The sequence below is a fragment of the Lonchura striata genome, chromosome 14 (assembly GCF_046129695.1).
Source record: "Lonchura striata isolate bLonStr1 chromosome 14, bLonStr1.mat, whole genome shotgun sequence".
Classification (NCBI taxonomy): domain Eukaryota; kingdom Metazoa; phylum Chordata; class Aves; order Passeriformes; family Estrildidae; genus Lonchura; species Lonchura striata.
Window position 1 is genome coordinate 12,600,868 of NC_134616.1, and position 17,369 is coordinate 12,618,236.

Sequence of the window (17,369 nt, forward strand, 5' to 3'; positions counted from 1 at the left end):
TCGGGGAGGAGGTCGCTGGACAGAAACCAGGGCTGTGCCTCACTTTTGCCAGCTGCATTTTTGCATTTACCAGCTCGATTGGTATCACAGATCACCATGGGTGGGGAATGGCCCTCATCCAAAGCAGGGAATGGCTTCTGGCAAATGCTAGTAACAGGTATTTCAAGTCTGCCTCTTTGCTATTCAGGAGCTATACTGTATGACCTGCTGTCCATGAAGGACACTTTTAACTTCACTTCTCACCCCACCTGATCTTTTCTAGCCTCAGAAGCACACAGAGATGAATTTGTTGAAGGGCACTAAGATAAAAAGAAGATATTCCCTCTGAAAGAATAACATGAAACATGCAACAAGAATATCTCTGGAGATTATAATATAAGTTACAAGAGACTATCATCTATACAAATAAAAAAAAAAAAAATTTAAAATAGCACAAAATTCTCCACAAGGCTAAAACAGGCAATGCATGGTGGAATTACAGTACCTTTTTAGTTGAAGAAATAAATAAATTTACTATGATAACACCAGAGGTTGTTATTGCCTTGTCCATGTATGCACTGTGCACACCTCAGAAATTTAGTGAAATTGCATTTGAAACACAAATGGAAAAGCAAAGATAAGAGAAAATAAAAAGACTCAGTATTTTCACATAAACCATGTAAGACAGAGGAGAGGTTCTCACCTGTCTGCTTTGAGATGGCAGCGTGGCAGCCTGCATCTGTCTCTGCATCCGATGTGGCTGCATCAGCTGTCGGAACTGCTGCTGGAGAAACTGGCTGTTGTTGGTCTGCTGGGACTGCTGCGTGGCTGGAGACTGCTGCTGCTGCTGCTGCTGCTGCTGCTGGAGATAGTGAATGAGGGACTGCTGTCCTTGTCCTGCTGTCAAAGGGGACATTTTTTGAGTAGTTGACTCCGAGGCAAAGTGAGACAGTGGTTTGGTGTTGTTGAAAGAAAACTGGTCTTGGCTAACAGGGCTCTCATTCACCAGACCTGGCTGTAAGCTACTGGATGGCTGTTGCATAATTATGTTCATATTTTTGGTCTGGTTTGTAGTCATTGATTTAAAAAGCGAGTTCTGCATACTTGTGGGATTGCTGGTGGGAGTGATGTTAGAGATTAAGGTACCTTGAGGACTGAAGGGTTGCTGATGCAGAGCCGGGCTTGACAGCTTTTCTGGCCTGTATGGTGGAGAAGGTCCAGTATTTGTGGAGGCCATGCTGGCAACCAAGTTGTTCTGTGGGCTTTTAATGCTGCTGGCTGGCAAGCTGGCTGCTGTCAGAGCAGGCAGCATGGAGCTCTGAGGGCTGAAGGGCTGCTGGCTCAGAGCTGGACTGGAGAGCTTCTCAGAGCCATAAGGGGGAGAAGGGCCATTGGATGGGGTGCTGCTAGAAGTCATGCCTGAAAGCAGAGTGTTTTGAGGACTCTGAATGTTGTTTCCTGATAAATTATTAGCAGGCATGCCAGACACCATAACATTCTGAGGACTAAAAGGTTGATGGTGTGGGGATGATCCTGCTCTGTAAGGAGGAGAGAGACCAGGAGGAGACATAGTTGGCCAGCTGGGAGCCTGCACTTGTTGCTTGGTACCAGACACCTGCTTGCTGGCTGCCAGCTGCTTTAGTTGCTGGGCATGCCAGTTGGAGCCAGGCATGTTGGGCAAGGGTACCGGGAGCATCGGTGGTGGCTGGTTTTTGTTCTGAGCTGCTGTAGAGATGGGTGATGCAGCAGGTTTGTTGGAGGGAGGAACTTGGAAGTTAGCTCCAGCAGATGATGGTCTCATCTGAGGGGATCCTCCACTGGTTGGATTGCAGCCTGGAGAAAAGTCTTTGTTAGCAACATGGTTCTCCAAGTGGGAAGTCTGCGGGGAGGACTTTGGAGTGGTGCTTATGTTCGGTTGGGAATGACTCAGACCAAGTGGATCTTCAGCCTTGCTGCACAAAATCTTCTCCAGGTCCAGGTCATTGGGAGAAGGATCAGGCATTTTGGTCAGCTCTTCCAAGAGATCTTGTAGCTCCTGGTCCACAGACTGTAAACTGTTTCCTTTCTCATCATAATGAACAATGTTGTTGGTTTGCCCTCCTATTGACCCCTTCTGATTTATTTCAGTGTTGGCTGGCACTGAGAACGGGGAGCCAATGCCACCACCATTCATGTGATTGTTTTCGAGGAGCACTGGGTGCCCTGCGACTCCCAGGGAAGTGCTGTGACCGCTGGAGAACGGAGAACTTTGCATTTCTGGGCACGCCAGGCTGGGATTGGCACCTTGGCCCATGGCAAGGTTTACGTCGTCGAGACAAAGTCTTTTACTGTCGTTTGGGAAAGTGACATCAGGCACGCCACTGGAGGCAGGAGAGCTATCATCTTCCAGTTTTCTTTTAATGGATCCCTGTAACTGTGAAAATATAAAAGGAAGAAGAAAGGATCCATTATTGACCATATTCTGACATGCGCTGAAGCTCCACACTACAACACTAGGTTGGAGATAAAGAAAATTAAATAATACAATTAAAAAGCCAATCATGTAAGACAAATTCAATCAGGATTTAAATGTGTGCAACTTTACCAAAATCAAAAAAGTTATAGTCAGACAAAGGCTAAATCTCATTAATTGGCTTTAAAACAGATGCTAAAGCTACAAAATACTGTCTGTCATGTGACTATAATAGAAGTTTTTAAAATAGTTTCTGGTTGCATTTCAATTAAGAAATTATACTCCCTGCATAACAAACATGCCAACATTTTTATGGTAACATTTTTTAGGTTTAAATGGCAAATCTGGATGAAACTCTGGACTGAATTTAGTGACCTTCTGCCAGTGACTCGAATTAAATTCAGACCTGAGACAATTAAATTGTTTTACATTCTTTATAGGCCAAACATCTGAAATAACTAGCATACTTTCTAAACAAACCAAAACAAACCAAATTCTCAGCTATCTATCTAAACAGACTTTCAAACTTCCTATCACAGATGTTTTAAATTCCAGAAAGAGTAAGTAACAGCTAAACTTCTTAATTTTTGTTTATTCTTCTATGTCTAAGGCATTGTGAGCTTCATTCTTTTGAAGGACTGCCACTCATTCATAAAAATGGACATGTTTTCAAAATAAAATTATATAAATATCTTGACCTACAAGAAATTATGGAGTTGTAAATTCACAAATCTTAGGGAAACGAAACTTGCCTTCTACATATAAAGAAAATGAAACTGGAAACAATGCTTCTAATACTATTTCAGCATATGGCAATCTCATCCACATAAAATAATCTATGGCTTTCAATTTTAACAAGCATGACCTGTATGTCACAGGATTAATCAGACCTTAACATTGCTGCTTCAAGTTAAGGGAAATAACCATTATGACCTTGTTTATTAATAGAGGGAAGCAGTATATAGAAAAGTATCTGATCAGCAATGGGAAAGTGAAAGAACACTGGTTCCTCTAAGCCAGCTCCCAGTAAAGCATCTCCCAACTCTGGGCTGTAAGTCCAAGTGCTTCCTGTTATATAGTGCTATAAAAAAAATCCCATCTAATAAAAGCTCATATCAACAGAAAAGTCCCCCTGCCAACCCCAGCAAAACCAGAACCACTCTAGGGCTATGCTGCATATGGCCAACTTCTAGATTTTACACTAATTTTTAAACACATTGCAGTTTTGCCTCAGTCACTGCACAACTGCTGCACTTTGGTGCAGAGTCACAGCACTGTCACCACAGGGTGTGTGAAGGCTGCAGGGCACAGGGTGGGTACACCACGAGCAGCTCCTTCTGCACTGTGCAAGCAGCTGATGTCCACCCCTACATTCAGCCTGTCTTCAGGCAATCACCCACAAACATCTACGACTCTGAGCTAGGACCATGGCAGGGCTGCCTGGTGGCTCACTCAGCTGGTCTCACACCTCTCATCACTGATTTCCAAATTGGTGGGCAGAGGGACAATGGCAGATTTGTGCCTACAGTTGCTGAGGGTGTAGATGCAGTTTGGGATTAGAATCAGACATTGCCATGCTGGTATCCAGTTTACAGAGACATTTGGAAGAGAGGTTACAAGCTGGTTGTCCATGATCATCATAGCAGGTCTGCAGACCACAATGAGCTGCTGAACAGCTTTTAGGTGTTAATCTACCCTCCATCACCAGACAGAGCAGCTTTGGCACTGTGGCAAAGAGACCTTTGGGTATTTTCCCTTTACTCCCCAAGAGTTATCCCTTACAGAGTTACTAGTGCTTGTCTCTGGTGATCTCCAGTCACATTGCTTTAACATGGGCTGTGCCCAAAAACCAGAGGTGGGGAGAACTGAGGAGAGCTGCTTCCAGTGCACATTGTCTGGTTACCTGAGAGCCTCTTTGGGCAGAAGTGTCTGTGCTGGGCCAGGATTGCTGCTCTGTGAGAGACTGTCCCAGTGTCACAGCCAGACACTGCTGCACCATCAGACATTTGCTTAGCTTTAGGAAATGGAATCAGGCCTAAATCTTCTCCCAAATGTTAGTCTAATGATGGATGAAATTGTTTTCCTTCATTTTCTCTGCTAAAATTAAGCCAGAGCTGCATGTTTCAACAGATGTTGCCCTGTGTAGGCTGAAACATGTTGGTAGAGCCTATCTACATATATTTAAAAGTCAGACATGTATAGAAAGTATTTACAGGGGCTTCACACATCCAAAACAAACAGAATGTTCTCCCAAGCTGCACCCTGGGAACCTTCAGGCAGGAAGTGGTGGGGGATCTCCCACCCTTGGCCAGCTGACATGCTGGCATGCATGTCCTTGCCAGCTCTTCCTTTGCCATAGGACATTCCTATGCTCTGAGTTACTGGGGAAAAATGTGGGCTTTCTGAACACTCTGAAAAATAGTTCTTTAACTGCTGCACTGGGGAATAAGTGTGATGGGAAAACAAAACTTAATTTCCCCTAGACTGTCACTAGATATGAACAGATAAAATAAGGCCATAGCTTTCTGATGGCACAGGTATTCCAAAACTGGGACAGGATTTTTAAATAGGATGCTGTTGCTTAGCCCTCCTGAGAAGATTTGCTGTAAGAGAGGCAGTGAAATGCGCTGGGTGTCATGTTCTCTTGAAAAGCAAGATTCCTGTTTCCCAGGCGGGTATCGCACAAGCACCATAAAATCCAGAAGACCAATTTCTCCCAGTGCAGGCAGGTATAACTCCACAGAATTTAGTAACATTGCTTTTGCTTAAGATGGATTTGACTACAGCCCCAAACTTGAGAGAGGAAGATGCACTCCTTAAAGCAACTAAAAAAATCACAGAATAATTCTGGTTAAAAGGGGCACTTGGGTGCCATCATCCTTCTGCTTCAAGCACATCACCAATGTAAAAAATAGATGATAGTCACCAGGCACTTAAGTATGAAGTTTCCATTATAAACAGAAATCCCTCCTTGCTCTGGCTGAGAGGTTGTTTTCAGTGTTCCCCACTGACACCTCAGTGGTTGTTTCTCCCACAAACACACTCTCTGGGCTGGTGCTGGCTGTGAGGAGCCCCAGCTCCCAGTGCCTGCTCTCCATGCACATGCTGCTGTGGCAGCCGTGACCAGTGCAGGGGACAGGAACACAATTTCATGTTGCTGGGATCCTGCCTGGCTCAGACACACCAACCACAGTGGTGGCAGGAGAGCACCAACAAGGCACTACAACTTTCAGGATCAGAAGGTCCTGGCCTTACTAATTCAAGAAGCTGTTTGTTGCAGAACATTCCTTCATCTGGTTCCAGATTCCCCAGGAAGAGCCCAATTTATTCCAACTCTTTCTCCTCCTCTTTTTTTTCCACAATTTGACAACATGAACAGAACTGAGAAGAACACCAAAGCATGTTCTTCCCCCTTCTCTGCTGATTAGTATATTGGGCAGCTCTGTTTTAAATTGTATACCTGAGAAGTGAATGGAAATATTTTAGAAATGCATCACACACACACACACATACACTCTCCTAAGCTGGCTGGAGGCTGCCTATGGCTCAGTATGGGAAAGCTTCATTCAGATGTGCAAGCAAGGACGAAGCAGACAAGCAACAAAGGGGCTCTTGTGACATTGTCAAAATGCATTAAAATGCACTGGCATGCACAGCCTAACTTCTGTTTGGGAATACCTGGGAAACAAAGGCAGCTCTTTGACTCAGGGCATATCCGATTATGAGTTCTCCATTATCTCAGGTCTGCTTTTAGCAGTGATCCCAGCACTGCTGTCCTCTCCAAACCAGCAGGCTGTCTTTCTGGGAAAGACCCGAGTCATGCAGGAGCAATGCTGCTGGCTCGACATGGCAGCACAACCAGAATAAATAATAACTGTTTATGCTGCTCTGTCCACAGAAGCTGCACAGCTGTGGTTACAAACAGCTAATTTGTCACACGCTCCCTCCCTGCACCAAACTGATTCCCTCCAAGTGGGCAGAGTGCTCCATGGGCTTTTCTTGTGCAAGGAGAGAAAGGCAGTCTTGGCAGGAGAAGCCAGTCCTTGGCTGTGACCTCCTCTTACTTCTGGGGCTGCTGTGAGGGTGACCTTGGGCATCAGGCACCTTCCAAACTTAGGAGGTGGTGCTGGCCTTGAGGAACTTACTGTTACTCAATGAAGGGACAGAGGAAGGCAGGAAGAGGCAAAAACTGAAGCAGAATGATCAAATTGTTAATAAATACACACTGTGATGGTTCCATTGGATTTTAATAACCAACCACACATGGGCATCTTTGGACTTGCTCCCTGCTTTGCCAGCACTCACAGCCTTTCTTCTCTTGTAACATGTCAATTGTCCTCAGCTGCTATTCCAGCTGTCCCCATGAGCCAGACTGCCCCATGGCCCTCCTGACAGCCCCTGTTAATTCTCTACCTGGAACTCATGCCTTCCTTCACCTGCAAGTGGGAATCTGGGAAGGAGCACCTGCATCCTACACTGGAAAGCCTTGTTTCTCCAGCCTCACAAGAGACTGGAGACTCCTCCACTAGAAACAAGCCACCTCTAACCAGGTGTTTCTATTTAGGCCAACATAACTGCAGAAATGAGAGAGAAAAAACATTAGGCAAGGTATTTCAGTGCCTCTTGCTGTGCCTGCTGCCTGTCAGAGTCAAGCCTTGATTTACAACAACCACAGGGTGCTGATTATTGATCGGCACCATCCCACCCCACGCACGGCCACGGACAGATCCAACCTACAGCAGTGATTCCCACACCTACGCAGCCTCTTCGAGGGAGCACTGAGCCCAGTGGGATGCTGCCATCCACACCCTCCCTTGGCAGCTGCCCCTGTGCCCAGCAGCATGGCTGGACACTCTCCTGATTTAATAAACTGGCGTTCATGGATCCATGACTGGGCTATCCAGAATGGCAGCCACGTAACCTTCTTTCACTAAGAGTCTCAAGACCCTTATAACCTTGGGAAATTCCAAGTCTTGGTTTTTCTGTTTGTTTCATTGAGGAAAAGAAATTGTAAAAGGAGATGGGGCAGGTGGGGAAGACATCAGTCTCACCACAGATCCTGGGATTTGCTAATGTGGTGGCAGCTTTGCACAAAGCCTTTCAGAGCAAGACACCTGGGGAATCCAGGTCACTGACACGCTGCTAAGATCTGGCATATCTGAATTATTTTGACAGATAGAGCACGTTTAATTTTTGGTGGAAGGACTGAGCAAGGCAGAAGCCTGAGATAAACAGAAGTATTTTTCCCCCCAGTATTTTCTCAAGGCATACTGAAAACTGTTCCCTCTGCAAAGTATAAAACCTGAGTCTAAGGTTTGCTTAACTGAGCTGACCAGAGAATCCATCAGTCTCTGTCTCTTTCAAACATAGATACTGCCAAAACTAGAAGTATGTATTTGCCAGAGGCAAACTGTTTGCAGCATTCAGTGATCAAGACTTCAGCCTCTGTGGCTTCAACAAGCTTCAGCGAGACCTATCTATCCATCAGCCCAAAATGTTTCTATCTGTTCTGACAAAAACAGTCATGCAATGAGAAAATGGAACTGGCAATTTTCCATATAAAACAAGAACTTAATTTTTTTTCTCTTGTGCCTTGAATTCACAGTTTGGAAAGTTCTGTGCTCTCTATTGCTCATTTATCCACACTCTAGACAGATTTTACTGTCCTGCTAATATTTAGGGACAGTTGGTGAAAAAGAAGTGAGAATGTGCCTGTGTGTTTAAAGGCTGGAAAGTGGATCTGATATGTAATATTACCTTTTAAATAGCAGCAGTTACTTGCAGACCCTCTGTGTTGGGTAGCAGGCTGGCTTGCGCATGAACAGCAAATCCCAAACACTCCTGGGCAACAATCCCACTCCAGTACAGCAGGACCTGGCACTGCAGTAAGTGCATTTAGCACATCTGTAGGTTTCCGTTTGTGCATGCTGGCTGCAGTTTGGTAAAAAGACACTCACATTATATACCTGAATCCAAGAAAAATTGCCTCCTGCTGACCAGTGAGCAGCCAAAGCAGTACCTGGCTACAAGAAACATAAACTGCATTTTATCAAAGTCATATCTCAGGCTACAAGGAGAACTCAAGGAGGACCAAGCAATTAAAACTACCACTCACTTTTTTCAGACTAAGATTAAAAATAGGCTAAAATCACATTATTCCTACTGCTTTGGGCTGTTTGACCCTTCTGATTTCAAGCAGTTTGAGCACGGATGGATGTTAAGTTTTCATTTTACAGTGTCAGGAAAGATATCACAATGCAGCTCCAAGATACCAGAGGCATGCACCAATGTGCTTAGAAATTGCAATTCCCCAATTCTTCAGGTAAAGGAGTAACAGAGCAAAGTCCACTTTGGGGTTTGTTGGGTACCTGTAGGCTGCAAAGGGGGCAGATCTGTTTGTAATGAGGTGTGGTGGTAGAGAAAGGATTATGAATAGGGAAAATTCACAGGGTGTATTTCCTTCTATTCATCATGCTCATAGATATAGGCAACTGGAAGAGGAGGATGTAGGAAGAGGAACTGGGGATGTAAGCAGTCACTTTAACCATGATAGGATGTTGGTTATTAGCCAGCTTGTATGCATTATGTGGATTATTTTTACCTGACATTACAGCTTCTCCCAACTCCAATCATTAAAACAAATATAGTAACAACAGGTACTGGAAGTTGCTACTTAGGTGTGCACATGTAATTCACCTCCTAAACACTCTGCTACATGTGGAGACTTTGATCTCTCCTCAGCACAGGAGCATCAGTTGACTTGATGGGAGTGTGTGCTGATCCTCTGCCCCATTTCTTACACCACTCATTGAGATCTTCCCCAGTTATTCCCTCAGTAAATCAGGGACCACATGCTGTGTTAAAAGAGAAAGAAAAGAACAAGGTGTGTGCTTTCCCTTAATAAATCTCACACTCCTGTTGTGAGTGCAAAGCTGCAGGAACCAGGGGCTGTGCTCACACACCCCCTGAGTGTGCATTGTCAGAGACCACAAAACACAGAACCTCGCCCTTTAGCTGGTGAGCACAGAAATCCCAAACATCACACATCATGACTACACGTGGAAATTAACAGGAAATTCAACCTGGACTACCATGAGCCTAAGGTATTAGCATTCATTTTTTCTAGATTTTAACAAAAAATTAAGGGGAAGAAAATAGTACAAATATGGTTTTCCTGTTCACCGATTTGTGTGAATGCAGTTACACTTATAATGATAGAAAGATGTGTGATCTGTGTCTTGCTTTCAAATGGAACAACTTACAGCCTACAGAGCAGCAAGTTTGTGAACAAGATTTTTCCAGTTACCCCTGTGAAAAATCACAGGAAACATCACTAACATCTGAATAAAGGTATCGATGTAGGATGAGTTCCAAGGAGAAAAAAGATGGAGCTAAGAATAGACCTATTTTGCCATCATACACAAGCAAGATGCATGCAAGAGGCCAAGTACCATTCGCTATAAAGAAATGAAAAAAAGAAAAACAATCAGCAGCTTTGATACCTTTCAGGTCAGACAGAATTACCAGACTCATTTTGTAGGCACCAACAGAGATCTGCCCTATCAAAACAAACATTCAGAGCCTTCCCATCTTGTCTTTCCTTAGCAATTCATCTGCTTTCGGTATTAATGTCACTGTTAAAATGGAAATTTTTCCAGGAGAAAAACTGCCATTGACAAATGGATCTGGAAGAACAGGACTACTGCCTGCTCCTGTGCTGTGCTGCTAGCAGGAGATCTCTGTACAGATGCCTTGTAATTAGTCATCTAAGGCTTACAGCAACCACGTCAGGCACATTGTTTGGCTGTAACTTCCACGTTCCATTTAATGACAAGTGTTATTAACTAGACATCTGAAGACAGAACAAGTTCTTTGCCTCTTGGTTTAAGCTGTACAGGAGCACTTCTTTCATATCTGGCTGTAAATCAAGATCAGTCTTAGACTCAATGCCTTTCCATCAGTATTACCTCATCTTAGCTCAGTTTTAATACCAGCAGTATTGTTTTATATCTTTTTTATAGTCCATTAATTTCAAAGTCCTATGGAACACTTTGCAGTAATTTTGTAGACTACATTAATTTCTCACAGCAATGTCTAGGCTGGAGAATTGTAGATCCTCTCCACTGAGCAAAAAGTGATGTTTTTGCTACTTGGGTCTCCCAGGACTTGTAAGATACTTTTCTCTCTTCTTTTTCAGCCCCTAACACTGGCACAGTTATGTAATGACCACAAGCAGAAGAAACAGGATGTACGTGTTCCTAAATTATGAGGTTGGTTTTCCATTTACTAGCTAACTAGATAAAACCCAGTCTGACACTTCTTTTCTGCTACGTATTGTATTATATTTTTAATATCTCAAAATACTTAGTCCTGTGGTTTTGCCAAATTACAGTTGCCTTTCTGTCAAAAGGTATAGTTGGGGAATTAATAGCCTGGAGGCAGAGCCTCCAATTAGGTCAAACCAAGAGACAAAAAGCTCTCAAATTCACAGAACAGTACAAAACAATGGGATTTCAGTCTGGAAAAATGGCATTTTTATTCCAACAGCTGAAGTACTCCTACTCACTCCTCCAAAGAATAACAGCTCCAGCCTCCTGTGTGTGGCTGCCTTGAACACTGAGACCAGCAGCCTTACGTCTGCCAGCCCAGTGCCCTTCTGCTGACTGCCTGCACTGGAAAATGATCTATTAGGCTTGGGCAGGACTAAATATTTAAAAATTCAGTTTGAGGTTTCTCATAAGTGGTACCAAAAACTGGAGAACAACTCTTAAGAAGGACAGAACAAGTGGGCAAGGAAAGAAACATCCTGAACAGCTCCTCTCCTGCTCCTTTGATGTTCTCTGTCTTTCAGAAAATGAAACAATAAACAGGATATTGATTAATACAGATCCAAAACACCAAGCCTCACTTAGAGAAAAAAGATAATCAATCTAGTCCCACAGAAAGTGGGTGTAGAGAGAAGTCTGTATAACAGCCAGAAGCAGAATTCTTTTGTAAGGCATGAAGAATGAATATTTAATTTGTTTTTGACTACTTCATGTTATCCCACCACTTTCATCTTTACCAACCCAGCACCTCTGCTATGCTCAGCATGCATCAGCTGGAATATGAAAATGATTAATTGGAAAAATGCTGTTTGTACACACCTTTCCTCCTGCAGCAGGGAGATGACCAGCTCAGCATAGAGCTCTTGCTCCTGTAGAACCTGCTCTTTGAACATGGCTCTTGAACTTACCCAGGGACCTTTAAAGGGATCCTGCATGTCAGTGGTCCTATGAACTCTAAACCAAACACAGATTCCAGTCCTGAAGCCTTTTTTCTGTGTAAAGCTGCTGAAATCTTGGCCTCAAAAAATCAGTTGGACTCAATGAGCTTAGGTCTTTCTCAACCTAAATTATTCTATGAATATTTTGGGACATTTACTTCATCAGGGATGACATTTCACTCTTTGCTCCTTCATCCTAACTAAAGGAGTGAATTAAAAATACACAGGAGTTGGAGAAATTCTCTCTGCCAGAATATGCAATGCCAAAGTTACTTGGGTTTTAACCAGAGAACCTCTTGACTTGCCATAGATACCAGTTCTCCTCTGTCCTAGAAGCAATGTTAATCACACATTCATCACTGCAAATTGACAACATAAATGCTGACTTATGCAAACAATGTTAGAGAAAATGGTGTTCTTGCTGTAGAAGTGAATTACACAGCCTTTTAAGCTTTCTACACTTCTCAGTTTTATGTAAACTCTAATTTCTAAGCTTTTGTTCTGCCTTGAAAGGTCACACAGTTGAAAGCCATGAAGCATAGCATGTGTTCTTACTCATATTAAAATACTGTTTACTAAATCATGCATATAAATGTAAAGAAGAAACTGTTTGCAACCTACTGTGTTAATAAGAGATGATTTATAAGACAACACAATTCCAAGTATCAACATGTGGAATGTAAAGATCTGATCTCAATCACACAACGTGACTTTTTTTGGCTGTTTTTTGAAGCAAAGTCTCTCCACTGCAATCACACTAACTTCTGATGACACTGTATTTGACTGATTAAACTCTTAATCGTGCCAATGCTTAACTTCAGGAGTACAAGTGGCCTTTTCAGATTTGAGCATATGATTGCAAATTTGCAAGATCAGGATTTCATTTGCATATTCAAATTTCAAAACTGCATCTTCTCTTTGTCTGTGCAAGGCCAATGATAGAGCTCCAAATGCTAAACAACCACTGTAGAGTTGGACAGTATTTTTAGCATCTCTGTGGTGCACTCCTATCTTTAGCTGCTGTGTTCACAAACAATCCCACAGGACATTGCATAGCTAACATAGCTCAGGCTCTTCACCACATTCCAACTTTTCTCCCAAAACATGGTGAAAGCAGAGTATAAAACAGACCAGTTCAGGACCTGCTACAGTTTCCTAAGATGCATTGTCTTGAGCACAGCAGAAATGTTTCCAAGAACAAGAACAATAAAACCTCAGCACATTCTCCTCTGGAGTGGTGATGGAGCTTGCTGTGACTTCCTCGGGGGAAAATACAGCTCTACACTCTGAGTTTGCACTGTGCAGATAAATCAAGTAGGACAGCAAAGGATTTCTGCATGTTGTTTCCTAGCAGGATGTGTCCATGGGTTCATGGCAAACTTCTGGTCAAAGCTTAACCCTGCAAGAGAAGTTAATAATTGAACTTGCCAAATCATCACAATTTCTAAATCCAACTGCGCTTTGTTTTTACAAAGGGGCATATTAAACCAGTGAGCCATTTTATTAGACTCATGCTCATGTAACAAAAACATGTGTTAGCTCTTGAGTGCCAAGTACCATCCTGGAGGGTTACCAATCCCTGATACAGGGATTTGTAGCCAGACTGCAGTTATCTGTCATAACAGAGGAGGTAGTTTGGAATACACAGGATAAAGCTTGCTGCTCCACTTGGGAATACTTCACATGGTTCTGGTCTCTGTAAAACCCTAGGGAAATGAACTGCAGTGGGGGAAAGAGCTTGAAACTTACTGCTGGTTGTAGTGGGACTATCTCACAGAAGCCTCCTGGACGGCTGGAGCTCCCTCCTTCAGGAGGAGCTCCTCCTTCTCTTTAGGAACTTTTGCAATGGGTGCAGCATCAACAAGCAGCTGCAGCAGCTGGGTCAACTCTGAGTGCATAGGAAATGCTTTTAGAGTCATCTGCATAAGGCATTTCAAAACTACAGGGACACCACAAAGAGAGAAAAGACTCATCGGGGGAATGGCAGTATTAATCAGATCATTGACCTTTGAAGCTTTGAATATGAAATGCTTTGCACACTGAGCTGGAGCTGCACATGGAGACAATAGCCTCCAATATCTTGATTTACAGAGGAAATACTGATGGAATTCTATATATCCTGTTAATGGTGAGAGGAAGGGAATTATGTAAAGGAACTATTTTTTTCCTTAAGTGTCTTAGCTAAGCCTTGCAGATGAGCCTAGACACTTGCTGCAATTTAATTTCAAGGAGACAAGCTAACCTCAAAACTCTCAGAAAACCCTAGATCTTGTGAGTGCTTTACAAATAGTCTCCTCATTTCCCCATTTCACTTATCTTCTCTCCCAATTCTACATGTGATAAAACATTCTCTTATTAGAACTCTTTAAACGCTAATGAACTTTCAAAGAGTGTTCATTTGCTTCCCCTACCCCACCACAGGTGTGGCTGTCTGTCTGGGAGGTGAGAACTGAGGCAACACCACCAGGGCTAGGAGGGTGTCCCTTGGCTCTGCAGCACAGCAAGCAAAAATGCAGAGGCAGAGGCCAGGCAGCAACATGGACTGTGCACTATGGCTGCAATTCACCATGTCTACAATATACATGTGCTTTTTTTTGTTGTTCTTCTGGTTAGAGTTATTTTTTCCTTTTAAGCATAGCACAAGTTCAATTTAAAGTATCACAGTTTTTTGTCTGAAGTGTTCACATTACACAACATGAGCACCAGGTTAAAGAGAAAACCAAAAAAACTCTGCAGGTACTTTGATTGTTTTCTGAGCCCCTTCTTAAAAGACAAATTTTCAAATGAGTAGAGGCTTTCCCTCCACCCAGAGAGCAAGGCTGACATCCTGGGTTATAGTCTTTATCCTAGTAACGGCTCCTTAGCTGAGAAATGTGGGTTGCAAGACTTGGCCTTTAATAAGAAACAGTGATATTACAGGAAAACTCACTGTATGCTTTTGAACATCAACACTTAATTACCCTTCTATTTTCTAATACAGACACGATGTCTGGAGTTGAACAAACACATTCTTGAAAGGTCAGAACACTTAAATTGTGTGTACCTAGTTTAGGATGACAAACCTGTTGCTGCCTTTTAGATATGACATTTCAGTTTACCCACAAGAATTACACTACTTCCCCTAAAAGTTTTCAAGCTCAGGGACAGTGTCTGAAAGTGAAGGCAAAACTCTTTTTCAACATCAATCTATCACAGCTGCCACTGAATCCTGTGACTTACTGAGAATTCTGCCTTTCCTCCAGAAAGGGCTTGAGCCACCAGCAGACACAGGCACAGCGATGCCCTGTCCACGCTGGGGAGAGGGGCTGGCTTGGCTGGCTGGCAGCCAGCACACACAACCATTCACCAAACTGTGAAAGGACAACTGGGAATTCTCCCAAACCACACAGCTGGAGGGCAGGTAGCCCTTCATTTTTTCTCGGAAAGAAAGGGAGGAACTTCCCCTTTCAGCTATCCTCGCACGGGGTGGTGAGGCTGTAACTGCTGCAGCCATCAGGAAGCAACTGTCCAGATGGCACCATGGAGTGTTCCTGGGGAGCTGCAAGGACCTTGCAAACTGGGAACTAAAGTTTGGATTTCCTGGAAGTGTTCTCATCTGTCACTAAACACTGTATTGTGCCCACCTTCAAGTTTCAGGATACTCAAGGAATTGGAGGGGCACCAGGCTTAATCCTAATCCAGAGAGGGGAGGTTCACTTAATTTCAACAGAGATGTTTGAGATTACTTCATCACTTCAGACCATATCCTCCCCAGAGGCTCAGAGATCCAGAAACCAAGGCCACACTGAGCTAGCTCTGGGACTAATTAGCATGGGTGGGCATTGTGTTAATGCAACACACCTGGCTGGGACATGCTGGGACCTCACAGGACATTGCATGTGCTGTGCTCAGTAGTCTTGGCAATCTGAACTGGAATTGTACTGAGAGAAAGTCCCCTTAAGGACATCTTAGGCACAGTAAAATGACTGTCCTCTATAAGAAATGACAGTCTCTCAGGTGGAAGTAGCTGAACCCCAGCTGAGAAGCGCTGACTGACTGCAAACACAATGGAGATGGAATAGGTGAGCCACTACAAAGTGGCTGAGGGTAACCATTTGGCACAGAGGCTGTCAGGTACTGCTCTGTAGAAGGAAATGAAACTTCTTCAAATGTGCTAACTTGAGAACTTCCAAGTGCTTACCATGGCTGCAACCCCTCACCTTCATCTGTACCTATTCAAAGCTCTGCCAGGCCCCCAGCATTTCCTGCATCCATCATGACCATCAATATGCATTTCACCAGCCTCCCATTCCCAAGTTCCTATAAAGGGCCCACTTCTCTGCTGAAGTGAATTTTCAGCAGTGTCCCTCCTAGTGCCCACCAGCACCACTGGTTCCTTACCACAGCACACACCCAGCCTTGTGCACCTCTCCCACCCCTGTGGGGCAAGACATCTCCAGTTCTTCAAAACTAACTTACTTCCTACTGAATTGAAGAGACTGCAAAGAAATTGTACCTGGTTTCCTGTGCTTCAGTCACTACATTTACCAGACATGATGTAGGAAATGGGCAGGAAACGCCAACCTTATGTATGGCAGCAATTCTTCCTCCTCCCTCCATGGCATGTTTGAGCACTCCAAAACCTGACCTTGCACTTTTTAGTGCAGCCTTTCTTATACAAACATTTGAGTCAGATCTGGAGCCAACACCAAATAGAAAGCCAAACACATCGTCAAATACATTAATTTTTTTTTTATGAAAAAGGCTGACATCCTGTTTTATACCTATTTATACTCAAATCTAAAATGTACTGTGCATTTTTAACTGCATGAATTTGGTAATATCAACAAAAATTAAAAAACCTCAACCTATTTTATAGTCCTTCTGATACTGATGTAAAAACTGTTAAAGAACTGATGTTATTTGGGCTCCATACAGATATCAGAGGTGCTGATGAACAAGAGAGGTGTACTATGATTAAGCACATTTGTTAGGAGGTTTCAGCTGTTATATTTCTCCCTTTTACAGTCATCTTCACTTTGCTTCTATTTCAAAATCTAATCAGAAAACCAGCACAGAATTAGTCCTTCACCTTGTTTCTTTGCACAATTGTTTGGACAATGTATTTAAAATAGCACTGTTCTAACCTGGCAGCATTTTATATTTACTTTATCCTGGCATAAATGACAGCCTAAAGAGTAAGGAATTGTAATTAGATACAGCATGTCTTTCCCTAGTAAAACTACCTCTTTTTTCCTCTTGAGCACCTAAAGTTGAAATACAATTTCCCTCCTTTGTTTCCCCATTCATTATATATGAACAGAGACAGATAAATGTCAAGTGTATCTTTAAAGGAAAAATTGCACCACAATTTATCAGTCTTCCAATACAAAACAAACTCCTTCTGCTTGAATTTGAAGTACTTTTTCTTTGTATACAACAAGACACGAAAAATAACACATGGGAGAAATGGGGTGACATTGGGGCAGACTGTTGATTTACGGAAGTTTCTGCTCCAGCTGCACCCTGCGTGTTGCCTTACACAGCATTTCCTGGTTTCTGTGAGACAAATCTGCTCTGTAACAAGACAGACAGTAAGTCAGAAGTGTCAATATGAGCAACTCCCTGAAAACAAACTTTGCTCATTTACAACACAGCGTTTCTAGTGTGGGACATGGAAATGCACTGGGCAAG

General features: G+C 43.1%; 1 protein-coding gene across 4 annotated transcripts in view; it reads right to left on the reverse strand.

Moving 5' to 3' along the window:
- The window catches only part of MAMLD1 (mastermind like domain containing 1), a 249,775-nt gene that overhangs the window by 32,010 nt on the left and 200,396 nt on the right, over positions 1–17,369 (reverse strand). For all 4 annotated transcript variants that reach the window (XM_077786557.1, XM_077786558.1, XM_021547841.3 and 1 more), the window contains one exon: positions 683–2,392. In XM_077786557.1, coding sequence (XP_077642683.1) covers positions 683–2,272 — 1,590 coding nt within the window. In that variant the 5' untranslated portion in view covers positions 2,273–2,392. The remainder of the gene's footprint in view (positions 1–682; positions 2,393–17,369) is intronic.